Source organism: Emiliania huxleyi (genome assembly GCF_000372725.1).
Source record: "Emiliania huxleyi CCMP1516 unplaced genomic scaffold EMIHUscaffold_321, whole genome shotgun sequence".
Taxonomy (NCBI): domain Eukaryota; phylum Haptophyta; order Isochrysidales; family Noelaerhabdaceae; genus Emiliania; species Emiliania huxleyi.
The window spans coordinates 120-13,793 of NW_005199591.1; the positions used below are offsets into that span (position 1 = coordinate 120).

At 69.0% G+C, this 13,674-nt stretch overlaps 2 protein-coding genes across 2 annotated transcripts; both read left to right on the top strand.

Annotated features, from left to right (window-relative positions):
- Window positions 1-263: 263 nt before the first annotated feature.
- EMIHUDRAFT_240987 (hypothetical protein) lies at window positions 264-3,415 on the top strand (the record flags this gene model as incomplete). The annotated part of the gene is made up of 5 exons (XM_005773923.1): window positions 264-1,088; window positions 1,872-2,615; window positions 2,694-2,820; window positions 2,907-2,968; window positions 3,404-3,415. 5 exons carry the CDS (start codon window positions 264-266, stop codon window positions 3,413-3,415), a joined length of 1,770 nt encoding a protein of 589 aa, XP_005773980.1.
- Window positions 3,416-8,333: 4,918 nt separating this feature from the next.
- EMIHUDRAFT_74850 (protein kinase) lies at window positions 8,334-8,831 on the top strand (the record flags this gene model as incomplete). The annotated part of the gene is made up of 1 exon (XM_005773924.1): window positions 8,334-8,831. A coding segment is annotated over one exon (498 nt), but the record flags the coding sequence as incomplete, so codon positions are not given.
- Window positions 8,832-13,674: the final 4,843 nt, after the last annotated feature.

A 13,674-nucleotide genomic window follows, 5' to 3' on the forward strand; every position in this document is an offset into this window, starting at 1 on the left:
GGGGCGTGTTCAAGGATTCTGGCCGCTTCGGGGCGCGGTGCAGCGTGGATGGCAAGGATGTTTACCTTGGCTGTTTTGACACGGCGGTGGAGGCGGCGGTGGCGTACACGCGGGCAGTCGGCGAATATCAGCCTCCCACAGCGACGGCCTCTGCCTCTACCGCCTCTGCCTCTACCGCCTCTGCCTCTACCGCCCCTGCCTCCGCCGCCGCTGCCTCTGCCGCCTCTGCCTCCGTCGCCGCTGCCTCCACAACGTTCGCGCAGATGCCTCAGGCCGAGGCGCCGCTCAACAGCCTCGGCCTGCCGCTGCGGCCCGGTGCGAGCCCGTGCGCCTTCTACGTGCAGCACGGCGCGTGCCGGTTCGGCTCGAGGTGTCGGTACAATCACCCGGAGCCGACCCAGCTGCGGCAGATCGAAACGCTAGAACGGCAGATGCTGCGGCCCGGGTGGTCGCCGCAGAAGACCGATCAGCGACGGCCCGCCGAGAATCTCTTCAAGACGAGGGTCTGCCGCAACTGGGAGCGCGATGGGACATGCGCCGACGGTGCGAATTGTCGGTTTGCGCACGGAGAGCGGGAGCTGCGGGCTCTCGCGCGGGAGCCGCCGCCGCGGCTATGGCGCGTTGATTACCTCCTCGTGCAGCACGGCCACTGCAAGAACAAAGAAGACGCGAAACAGCTCGTCAAGGCCGGGCGTGTGCGCACGGGCTTACGCGGGGAGGTGGTCAAGGCCCCCGGGCAAAAGCTGCCTGGCGACGCGCGTCTCGCTGTCACCCCCGACGGCCAACAACTGGTCGGGATCCTGGATGCGGGGCCCGCGGCGCTCAAGCCCGCGCCCGCGTGCGTCGTCTGCGGCATGCAAGGGGTCATCGCGTCCCATCACATTCGCGACTGCCCCGCCGTCGCCGCCGCCGGCAGCGATGCCGCCCAGGAGCAGCTGATTGAGCAGTCGCGCGCCCAACGCAAGGCCGTACAGCAACGCGTCGTCAACCTCCTCGTGGCACGCGGGCTCTGCAGCTCGAAATCCGCCGCCAGCAAGGCGATCAAGGAAGGGCGGGTCACAAGCGGCGGCGAGACGATCACCGTGATGGTCCCCTTTTTGGCGCCCGACGCGCCCCTCAGCGTGGCAGCTGCCGCCACCTCCCTCCGTTCAGCCGACAAGCGTCCGCCGCCGACAGCCGAGCCTCCCAGTGCGTCTGCTACCAAGCATGCGCGGCCGGGACCGGCACCGTCACCGGCAGCAGCGGCTCCGGCGGCTGCAGCGGCACCAGCAGCGGCGCCGGGACCGGCCCCGGTGCCGGTGGCAGCAGCGGCGCCGGGACCGGCACCGGCGGCAGCAGCGGCAGCGGCAGCGGCAGCGGCAGCGGCAGCGGCAGCCGCAGCACGGGCGGCTCCTGCGGCAGCAGCACGGGCGGAGTGTGCCGTGCCACCGCCGCCGCCGTCGTCACCGTCGCACTCACCGCCAGCGGTGCCGCCGCCGCCCCCGTCGTCGCCGTCGCGCTCACCGCCAGCGATGCTCGAGTTTGGCGACCCGCTGCAGGAGGAGCGGGCTGCGATGCGAAGCGTCAACTTCCCCGCCGGGGCGTCGGAGGGGCGCGCAGGCGGCCCGGCGCGCGGCAGCGAGGTGCCTCGGAAGTGTCTTGGAGGTGTCTCGGGAGGTGTCTCGGACGTGTCTCGGAAGGTGCCTCCCACGGGGTACCTCTGCCACAACTGCAGGCAGCCGGGCCACTGGATCGGAGACTGCCCGCTGCCGCGTCAGAGCAAGCGGCCGAGGGACGACGCGTCCGCCGACGCCGCGAGCGACGCGGGCGAGGGCGCGGTCGACGGCGGCGGCAGAGGAGGCGGAGGCGGCGGAGGCGCAAAGCGTCCTAAGGGCAAAGGAAAGCAAAGCGGGCCTCCGGACGGCTACGTCTGCAGAATGTGCAGCAGCCCCGGCCACTTCATCGCCGATTGCCCGCTCGCCCCGCGAGAGCGCGCGGCGGAGCGGCCTCCGCCCCCCGCCGGCTACGTCTGCCGCAAGTGCAACCAGTCGGGGCACTGGGTCGAGCTCTGCCAGCTGCGCGGGCACCACAACCCCGCGTCCGTGGTGCCGCCGGTCACGCCGAGCGCCGGCGGCGGTAGAGGGGGCGGCAGCAAGTTCTGGCGTACATACATTCTGCCGCTTGTCGACAACCCCATGGGAGAAGGGGCGATGGTGGCGCATCTAGCCGCCCATTCTGCCGCTTGCTCTGGCACCGAGTCGGCGGAGGTCGGGCGCGACGTCGCGGAGGCGCTCGAGGAGGCGGAGGAAGCCGCCACGCTCGGTACGGGCGGCGGCGGCGGCATCGCGGCGCCGCGCCTCGAGACGCCCGAGGAGATTTCGGCGTGGCAGGAGGCGAGGCGCACGAATTGGCCGACGCGCGCCAACATCAAGCGCAAGGCGGAGGAGGCCAGGGCGGCGGAGGAGCCCATGCGCGTCGCCGCCGGCGGTGAAAGCGGGCGGCCGGTGCCGGTGCCGGTGCCGGTGGCAGGCGGGGACTCGCGCCCCTTTGACGTGCCCGACGACTGGCAGCAAGAGCGAGCGAGCAACGCGGCGGCGACGACGACGGCCACCTCGCACGGACTGCCGCCGCCGCCGGTGCCGCCGTCGTTTGCCCCGCCTTCTCTGAATTCCGCCGGGCGGGCGGGCGGGCTGCTTCCCTGTGCGAGGCGCGAGGCGCCGTGGGTCGACGCGACGTCCGAGTACACCTTTTCGGACGGCTCTCGCGTGGCGGCTGTCTCGGGGGGTCCGCCATTGCCGCTGCCGCTCAGCGCCGGTCCCGACGCGAGGGGGGCGGTGGCAGGTGGGGCCCACGCTCTGCAGCAGCAGCAGGTGCGTGGGCGACAGCAGCAGATGCCGCGCTGCCTGCCGCCGCCTCCCGCAGACGAGGCTTGGCGTCCGCAATGGCAGCAACAGCAGATGCAGATGCAATGGCAGCAATGGCGGCGGCAGTACATGCAGGGGGGGGCTCCGCGCGCCGTCCCCCCCCTTGGCTTTCATTTGCTGCCACGCGGCTTGCCACCGCTGCCCCGAGACGTTGCTCCGTCGCCTCACATCTCGCCGCCGCTCCCGCACGGCCCGCCGCCGCTCCCGCACGGCCCGCCGCCGTCGTTCGCGCGCACGACAGCCGCGCAGCCGCTCCACCCGCTGGCGGCGCCCTTCGCCCCTCCCGCCGACTACACGGCCCGTTTTATGTGGTGAAGGCGCTGGGGGGGGGTCGGGACCCCCCCCCAGCATGTGGTGAAAGTAGAAGTACGCCCTGGAAGCGATGTGTGCCCCGAACGATGTGCTGTAAACAACGTCTTGGTGTGAGGCGAGATCTGTAGCCGTCGTCTCATTTTTAAAGCAGTGCCGACCGGCTCTGGCTGCTACGCGCGCTCTCTCAGATCGCGTATTGACGCTGGGCCAGAGAGTTGCGTCCCACGCACACGTAAAATGATCGCTGTCGATCTCTGCGCCGCCCAGCGCGGGGGCGAGTGATTTTGCGCCGTGTCGTCGCGCACCCTCTCCTGCCGTCGCAGCCATCCGCGCCGCCCGCGGAGAGAGGGCCGGTGGGGGGCGGGGGCGGGGGCGACCGCTGCGCCGTCAGTTGCCGCCGGTGCTGTTGCCAGCCATCAGCGCCCGCGCTGCCGCCCACAGCCTCACCAGCTGGTCGCGCGACTCGCCCTCCTCGTCGAATAGGTCATGCGCCTGCGAGTGCGCGGCTGCGAGGGTCATCACGAGGACTCGAGCCCTCACTGGAGAGGCCGCCGCCGTGCTGAGGAGGCGAAGGCGAGGGCGGCAACGGGGGCGGCGGGGGCGGCGGGGACGGCGGCGGCGGCGGCGGCGGTGGCGGCGGCGGCGGCGGGGGCGGGGGCGGGCGGCAGCCAGGGTGGCAGCGGCGGCGGCGAGGGTGGCGGCGGCGGCAACGGCGGCGGCGGTGGCGAGAGTGGCGGTGGGGCATGTGAGGGCGGCGGTGTGGCGGCGGCGGCAGTGTGGCGGCGGCGGCGTTGGTGGCGGCGTTGGTGGCGGCGAGGCAAGTGGCAACGGCGGTGGCGGGGGGGGGGGGGGGGGGGGGCCAAAACTTTTTTGGGACTTGGGGGGGGGGGAGGGACCTGCCGCATGAGCCGAGATGAGCCGAGATTGAGCCGAGATTGCCCAGACACGTGTCTGGGGGGGGGGGGGCGGAGGCGCCTGCCACATGATGGCGCCGGCGACCACCGCTATGCTCAGCGCGGTCGTTGCGCCGCACGCCTACTGGCAGGTGGGGCATGGGGAGAGATGGTGGGGAGAGACGGTGGGAGAGAGATGGTGGGAGAGAGATGGTGGGAGAGATGGGGAGAGATGGGGAGATAGATCTACGCCTGCGGCCAGGTAGGGCATGGGCAGGCCCGCAGCACTGGCGAGCGCCTCCGGGCCTCTGTGAGCAGCCGCGCCCTCCGCACGTGCCGCAAGTCGCGTTGCAGCAGATCTGGCGGGTCGGGTTTGCGACACCAGCCAGGCACTTGTCCTCGGGTAGTGGCATGATGTAGTCTAACGTGGCGGTGGTACGCGCTCTACCCATGCAACGGCACGAGGATAGGTGGACCGCCGTCGCCCAGACAACCAGTGTCGCTCAGGCGTGCGAGGCGTTCGCGCCGCTCACAGACTATAGTCAGCACGTCGATTTTTCTTCTCTGCCGCATCATGAGAACAAAGGAAAGAGGATAGTGAAAACACTGAGACACACGAGGCCACGACTCACGTTTTGTGCACAGTGCAGCGCGTATTGGCGGTCGCCGCCTGAGCCCATAAGACTGCGCCGCCCAACGGCAACGCCGGCTCGTGCGCCTCTCCAGCCGCCGGTCCGGCTCGGCGACCTCTCCCCGCGAACCGCGCGCGCCGCATCGCGCGGGCAGCACTCCTAGTCCTACTCCGCCTTCCACGGCAGGTTCTCGCCCCACTCGTCGTCGTCGTCGTCCTCCTCCACCTCCTCGTCGTCGTCGTCGCTGTCGGCGTTGTCGAGCTCGTCCTCCTCCTCCTCCATGATCGCCTTCTCGTGCGAGTTGAGCGCCTCCTCCATCGCCTTGATCAGAGCGCCGCCCTTCTTCGAGTCCGCGACGAGCTTCGCCGCCTCCCAGACATTAAAGGCGACGGTGGCCACTTAAAACTTTCCGTACCTATCTAGATATCCTGCTCGGAAACGTTGACAACGGACGTCCCATGGCCCGACGAATCGCGCGCTATGGCGGACAGTGCGCAAGAGGCAGCAGCCAATGGCAAGGTCGACGTGCTTCGCGTCCTCGTCAAGCAGTGCGGCAGAGAGGCGCTGACGGCTGCGAATACGGACGGCTGGACGCCAGCGCACCGGGCCGCTTTCAATGGCCATGTCGACGTGCTCCGCTTCATCGTGGAGCAGTGCGGCAGCGAGGTGCTGACGGCTGCGGCTGCGAATGGCTTCACGCCAGCGCACGGCGCCGCTCTCAATGGCCATGTCGACGTGCTCCACTTCCTCGCCGAGCAGTGCGGCAGAGAGGCGCTGACGGCTGATGCGGACGGCGACACGCCAGCGCACGGCGCCGCTCTCAATGGCCATGTCGACGTGCTCCGCTTCATCGTGGAGCAGTGCGGCAGCGAGGTGCTGACGGCTGCGGCTGCGAATGGCCTCACGCCAGCGCACGACGCCGCTACCGAAGGCCATGTCGACGTGCTCCGCTTCCTCGCCGAGCAGTGCGGCAGCGGAGCGCTGACGGCTGCGGATGCGGACAGCGAAACGCCAGCGCACTGGGCCGCTGACAAAGGCCAGGTCGACGTGCTCTGCTTCCTCGCCGAGCAATGCGGGCGAGAGGTGCTGATTGCTGCGAGCGCAAGCGGCAACACGCCAGCGCACGACGCCGCGTACAACGGCCATGTGAACGCGCTCCGTTACCTGGCCGAGCAGTGCGGCAGCGAGGCGCTGACGGCTGCGGATGCGAACGGCTGGACGCCAGCGCACCGGGCCGCTTTCAATGGCCGTGTCGACGTGCTCTCCGTCCTCACCGAGCAGTGCGGCAGCGAGGTGCTGACGGCTGCGGCTGCGAACGGCCGCACGCCAGCGCACCAAGCCGCTGAGAATGGCCATGTCGACGTGCTCCGCTTCCTCACCGAGCAGTCTGGCAGAGAGGCGCTGACGGCTGCGGGTGCGGACGGCGACACGCCAGCGCACGACGCCGCTACCAAAGGCCATGTCGACGTGCTCTGCTTCCTCGCCGAGCAGTGCGGCAGCGGAGCGCTGACGGCTGCGGATGCGGGCAGTGAAACGCCAGCGCACTGGGCCGCTCTCAATGGCCATGTCGACGTGCTCCGCTTCCTCGCCGAGCAGTGCGGTAGCGAGGCGCTGACGGCTGCGGCTGCGAACGGTCGCACGCCAGCGCACAACGCCGCTGAGAATGGCCAGGACGACGTGCTCCGCTTCCTCGTCAAGCAGTGCGGCAGCCAGGTGCTGACGGCTGCGGCTGCGAACGGCGACACGCCAGCGCACAGGGCCGCTTACAATGGCCATGTCGACGCGCTCCGCTACCTCTCCGAGCAGTGCGGCACAGCGAGGCGCTGACGGCTGCACGTCGTGCAGACGGCGACACGCCAGCGCACAGGGCCGCTCTCAATGGCCATGTCGACGTGCTCCGCTTCATCGTCGAGCAGTGCGGCAGCGAGGCGCTGACGGCTGCGGGTGCGTATGGCTACACGCCAGCTCTAATCGCCGCTCGCGATGGTCACATCGACGCGCTCCGCTTCCTCGCCGAGCAGTGCGGCAGCGAGGCGCTGACAGCTGCGGCTGCGAAAGGCTGGACGCCAGCGCGTAATGCCGCTTTCATGGGCCATGTCGACGTGCTCCGCTTCCTCTCCGAGCAGTGCGGCAGCGAGGCGCTGGCGGCGGCGGATGCGGATGGCCACACGCCAGCGCACAGGGCCGCTAAATATGGCCATGTCGAAGAGCTCCGCTTCATCGCCGAGCAGTGCGGTAGAGAGGCGCTGACGGCTGCGAATGCGGACGGCTACACGCCAGCGCTCCTCGCCGCCCAAAAGGGCCAGGTCGACGTGCTCCGCGTCCTCGTCGAGCAGTGCGGCAGCGAGGCGCTGACGGCTGCAGGTGCGGACGGCGAAACGCCAGCTCTAATCGCCGCTCGCGATGGTCACGTCGACGCGCTCCGCTTCCTCGCCGAGCAGTGCGGCAGCGAGGCTCTCATGGCTGCGAATGCGAACGGCCACACGCCAGCGCACGTCGCCGCTATCAAAGGCCATATCGACGTGCTCCGCTTCCTCGCCGAGCAGTGCGGCAGAGAGGCGCTGACGGCTGATGCGGACGGCTGGACGCCAGCGCACCGGGCCGCTTTCAATGGCCAGGTCGACGTGCTCCGCTTCATCGCGGAGCAGTGCGGCAGCGAGGCACTGACGACTGCGCTTATGTACGGCGTCACGCCAGCGCACGGCGCCGCTCTCAATGGCCATGTCGACGTGCTCCGCTTCATCGCCGAGATGTGCGGCAAACAGGCGCTGACGGCTACGGCTGCGCGCGGCGGCACGCCAGCGCATTTGGCCGCTCTCAATGGCCATGTCGACGTGCTCCGCTTCCTCGCTGAGCAGTGCGGGCGAGAGGTGCTGATTGTTGCGAACGCAAGCGGCAACACGCCAGCGAACCTCGCCGCTGACTATGGCCAGGTCGACGCGCTCTGCTTCCTCGCCGAGCAGTGCGGCGGAGAGGTGCTGACGGCTGCGAATGCGAACGGTTACACGCCAGCGCATGACGCCGCTTTCAATGGCCAGGTCGACGTGCTCCGCTTCCTCGCAAAGCAGTGCGGCAGCGAGGCGCTGACGGCTGCGGCTGCGAACGGCGACACGCCAGCGCGACTCGCCGCTCGCGGTAGACACGTCGACGCGCTCCACTTCCTCGCCGAGCAGTGCGGCAGCGACGTGCTCACTCCAAGTGAAGATGAACAATTGGCATGGGCAATGGCAGAGTCGATGAAAGGCGCAACCCCACAGTCGGAGGCGCGGAAGCAGGAGGCACAGGCACAGTCGCCGCCACCTCCGCAGCAGCAGCAAGAACCGGAGGAAGAGGAGCTGACGTTAAACAGAGAGCGAGCCCGCGCCAGCCTACTGCAGACCCTCAACGCGCGTGGCGCCACGCCGCCTGTGGAGGTTCCCCTCGCCTACCTCGCAGAGTGCACCTCCGACTTCAACTGGACCGAGCGCGGCTTGGGCGAGGGCGCCTTTGGGCGCGTCTTCCGCGGCATCGACGCGGTGAGCGGCGCCCGTTTCGCTGTCAAGAAGCTCAAGGACGAGCTGGTCCGCGGTAACGATGCGGCGGCGCTCGCGGCCATGCATCGCGCCGCAGAGCGCGAAGTACGAGTGCTCTCGCGCTTCCGACATCCGCACATCGTCAGCCTCCTCGGGTTCGCGATCTCTGGCGCCGATCGTTGCCTCGTCTACGAGCTGCTCCCAGGCGGTGCGCTCGACGTCGCGCTGCAGGACGACGGGCGCGCTGGCGAGCTCACGTGGCGGGTGCGCGCGCGCGTGGCGGCGGGTGTCGCCAAGGCGCTCAATTACCTCCACCACGGCGGCGGCGGCGAACGCTGCTTCCATCGCGACGTCAAGGCTGCCAACATCTGCCTGCACGCCGACCTCTCGCCGGCGCTAATCGACTGCGGCCTCGCCAAGCACATCCCCGCCGAGGCTGGCGGGCTGCAGACCTCGACGGGCGGCCGCTTTGGCACGCCGGGCTACATGTGCCCGCGCTACGCCAACGGCGGTGCGTTCGACGACAAGTCGGAGGCGTATTCATTCGGCATCGTGCTGCTCGAGCTGATCACGGGGGAGGTGCAGAACCAGCGGCGCAATCTCTACACCGTCTTCATCGAGGACGAGGACGAGGAGGTGGATGATGCCTTTGACGGGCGCGCCGGCGAGTGGCCCGCCGCCGTCATGCAGGAGCTGAGCGCTCTGGCGCGCACCTGTCTTGACAAGTACAAGAAGCGCTGCTCGCTGCAGGCGGCACTGCAGCGGCTCGTGCGGCTGGAGCGCGAGCAGTGCGCCCCGACGGCCGAGGAGGGGCAGCTTGCCGCAGCGCGCGCCGAGCTTGCGCGCCACGCCGCGAACGCCGACGTCGCCGCGGCCTCTGCGGCGCAGCAGCAGCGCACTTGCGTAATCTGCTTCTGTGACTACAGCCTCAACGAGGGCATCGAGTGCTCGGCGCCTGCCCGAGCCAAGGCGCATTTCATGTGCAATGGCTGCCTGGGCACGTACGTCACGGGGCAGGTGACCGACCACGAGGATGCCAACCTCCGCCGCTTCGAGCAGCGTGGCGGCGTGCGCTGCCCCAGCTTCATCGCGCCGCGCGCCGGCCAGCCGATTGTCCCCGGCACGTGCTGCGCGCCTGCGTACACCGACGCTGCATTGGCGAGCCGCTTGCCGGACGTGACGTTTGCTCTGTACTTCAACGCGAAGAGCAAGGTAGCTGAGCAGCAAATCGAACTTGCGGCGAAGCAAAGGAGCGCCGCTGAGGTCGCTCGGCTGCAGGCGGAGCTCGCGAGACGCGACGAGGACGTGCGGGCTGCGCAGGTGCGCACGCACATCATCGAGAAAATCCTCAACCCAGCGTGCCCGCGCTGCGGGCAGGCCTTCATCGACTTCGAGGGCTGCTTTGCGCTCTCTTGCAGTCGAGTAGGGTGCACCATGCCGCCCCATGGCTTCTGCGCCTATTGCTTGCACGACGCCAACGGCGACGCGCACCACCACGTTGCGCATTGCCGGTACAACATCGCGCCGCCCGGCAACGGCGTGTTCGCGTCGATCGAGGTCTACCGCGAGGCGGAGCGGCGCCGGTGCCAGCGCATGTTGCGGGAGTACCTCGGCAAGCTCGACGAGCGAACGCGCGCGCGCGCGCTGCGCGATTGCGCCCAGGAGTTTCGCGACTTGCGGGTCCAGCTCTGAACCGGCGAGGGCGGTGCATGTGCATGTGCGTCTCTCTACGTGAGATCGTACCGAGCCGTGGTGTCGCCTAGAGAGAGGGTGTCGCGCGCCGGTGGCTGTTTTGTGCATGGCAGAGTCGATGAAAGGCGGCACTCCGGTCTCCGCAGCGCGCAGGCCCCACCGACCCCACCGAGCACCGTCTCTCTCGATGACTTCCGGGTTTCATGGATCATGGAGGTCAACACACTCAACTACCCCACAATTAAAGTCAAAACTTGCACATGACTGAGTACAACCTTGTACACACAATACGTACGGATGCGCATGCAGGAGCTGTGTGCGCGTGCGCCACAGACGACCACAACTTAGTGCGAGTCGGGCAGCAGCGCCCCCGCCTTTGTCCATCGGCTTCCCGACCCGAAGTTGAGCTCCGAGACGAGCACGTCGACGCGTATGTTTTGGCCGGGGTAGCCCTCGTTGCCGAACGGGTCGAGGAAGGACTTGGACAGCTCGAGCAGCCCCTTGAAGAAGAGGGTGAGGAGGCCGGTCGCAAAGACTGAGAGAGATCCGAGCTCGGGGTACAGCGCGAAGGGCGAGAGGAAGACGAGCGAGTCGACCAGCACCTGCACCAGCTGCACGTAGGCGAGCGGCATTCGCCCCGCCGCATAGTCGCCGATGTTGAAGTACTGCGCGCGCAGCTCGGTCAGGCGCCGCAGCAGGTTGTCCTCGAAGCCATTGCCTCCGCGCAGCGTGCCGTCGGAGATGCCGCTCATCGCATGCAAGCCCACCCACTCCATCAACACGTACGTGTACTGCGAGGGCGGCAGGCCGGTGCCGAGCAGCGCCGCGGCCTCTTCCGGCGTCAGCTCTCCAGCGGCGACGAGGCCCTGCAGCCCCTCTGGGCTAAGCAGCAGCGGGCCGATGGCGCGCGCGTTTCGGAGCTCCGCAGGGAGGTCCTCGGAGGCGTCGCCGTCCTCGACCCCCCCATCGCCGACTCCGTTGGAGCAGGTGGGCGTGGCGGCCCAGAAGAAGGTGTGCGAGACGCGGATGAGCCGAGTGCAGCGCTGCAGCAGCCGCGAGGCGTCCTCGCTGTAGCCGGACCCGCCCCGCTGCGCGCCCACCGCCAGCAGCAGGCAGACGTCGTTGACGCGGCCCTGGATCGCGCGGGTGGTGAAGTAAACGGACCGCCAGTGCGCGTACGCCTGCGAGGTGAAGAACGTCAGGATGAAGGTGCAGAGCGTGAGCTCGTACTCCCACAGCGTGTTGAGCCCGTTGAGCGACGCGATCAGCGGGTCGGCGGCGGGAGGCACGGAGAGCATCGACCATGACGCGGCGGAGAGCTCCCGCGAAGCGTAGTCGACGGCGACGCCCACGCCCATGTTGAGGAGCACCGGCGATGCCGTGAGCGAGAGCACGGTGCCGCGCCACTTTGACCAGAGCCAAGCCGCGTCGGGGTTGTACTCGCAAACGATCGGCCGGTTGGCAGTCTTGGCGACGGCCCACTCTGTCAGCAGGTCGAGCTCGCCGCCGTCCCAGCCAGGAGTCGAGGGCATGCCTTCGTACGAGCACGCTGGCGCACCGCCGCGACGAAGGCCGGCTCTGCTCGAGTGTCCACGCGCTCGGGCGCCCGTAAGCAGAGCGAGGGACAGCATGAGTGTGTGTGTAGCACACACACCTCTGTCGAGGTTCTCGAGGTTCTCGAGGTGGATAGAGCTCTACATGTATCCTTCGGCCGCGCGTCGGGTAGCGAGCACCGATTACTTTTGAAAAAAAGAATCTTAGAACAAAACTCCCTCGCACAACACTGGGCAGAGAGGGGTCAGGCTGCCCGTCGAGACCTCGAGAGCTCTCCGACACCTCACAGCTCCCAAACGACATCGATCTCGGACCTGCCGCTTTGCAGGCACCCTCAGGGTGCACCGACGCCCGCCTCCTCCTCTCCTCAGGTCCGAGATCGATGTCGTTTGGGAGCTGTGCCGCGCGCTCCTGTCGCCTCCGCGAGCGCCTCCTCGACCCGCCGCGGGGCCCGGGCAACGGCCTCGAGCCGCGCTGGCGATGCTCGGCCTGCCTTCTGGCACCCTATCGCACGCACTCCCGCCAGCCGCGCGCTCCCGCGCCGTCGTGCGAGCTTCTGGCGTCATCCGTGCGAGATGCGGCGTCCCGTAGCGGCCACACGCGGATCAGCTCGGTCACCTCGAGCGCGCTCGCTGCCTGCGCGCCAGGCAGCGCTCCTCTCTCGTCGTCGCGGCGACGAGTCGGGACGACGCCGTCGCTCGAGGCGCGTGGCCGGCGGCGCTCCTCTAGGCGGCGCTCCCTCGAGGCGCCGGGCCGACGTGACTGGGGCAGCTGCGGCGCACGACGGTGCCCAATGGCCGCCTCCGCCGTCCCCGGCTCGGCCTGTGGATCAGGGCAGCGGTCTCTCAGCTGTGCCGTCTCTGAACAGACACACTCGAGGACACGCGCGCGCGACGCTCACAGCTGCGTGTGCCGGCAGCGGTGGTCAGTCTAAAATGTGTCTTGGTCAGTCTGACGGGCCAAAATATTTGAGGAAACACATTTTGCTGTCCTCACGCACTCACGGCCCGCGCATTGCGGCTCCGCCGAGACCTTGTTGGCAAAGTTTGATCGCACGCGCTCGTTTTCCCAGATCCCACTAAATCATCACGGCCCCGTAACACCCCCTCCGCGCGCGGTCAAAGGCTTCCCAGGGCCGGTCTATGACATGAACCGATAGACACAAGCAAAAACAACCGCACCTCTAAGCTTCTCGGGCACCCCGAGGCCCATACGGCGCCCCGGCGGGCCCCGGCGGAGGTCCGGCGCGGCGCTCCAAATCCGCACTCTTCGCGAGCTTCTACGGGAGTTGACGCGGCCTCTCCGCCTCGTGAGGCACACCCCACACCCACCACGAGTCCTGGGGCCGTGGGCGGACCTTTGGCCGCGGCGTCCGGAGCTTTGGTCGTCGAACATCGGCCGCCAACTAGGCCGTCGAGCGAACGTGTCCGGAAAGGCTCTCGGATGGGTCCGGCAGCGGTCCCATGGACCCAGAAGCTCGCCCCGGCCGAGCATTCACGGCTCGGCCCCCGCCCCTGGTCACCCAGACGTGCCCTTGGACAGCCGTAGGGGCTCGGATGACGACGTTGGCGCCCGCGACGACGCCCTCCCCGACGACGTCGCATCTGGCACCAGACACTACTCGCGTACTCGGGCGCGGCGGCGCGGACAATCACATGGTTTGGGACTCTGAGCGATGGCAGAGGCCTTTATTTGCAAACGAGGACGCCCCGCGAGGCCCCGTCGGCCGGGAGTGGTGAGTGGGACCATAAACAAGCACTATATCCCGTACCGCGACCAGCCCACACACAGCCCAAACCGCTGCCAAACCGGCCCTGATCACGCCGGCCGGGAGGCTGCCGTGGCGCCCAAACAGTCCCTCACGAACGCCACACGGGCCACCACGGCCCGTCCGGCGGCCCGAGTGCCGCCCCACACCCGCCCGACGCCCTCGGCCAGCCAGCGCCCACTCTGAGAGGCTTCACCGCCGCCAGCGCGCCGAGCGCGCCGCCCTCTCCTCGCGCCACACGGGCCCCTGGCCGCACGCCCGAGAGGCGGCCCATAATTTGAGTCGAGACGCGCCGCCGGCCAGCCAGCAGCTCGCCCGCCACCCGCAGAGTGCCGCCGCCGCCCCCAGCCCGCACTGGAGAGGCTCTCCCGGCCGCTAGCCGCTGTCGCGTCGCCCGGCGGCTGCGCT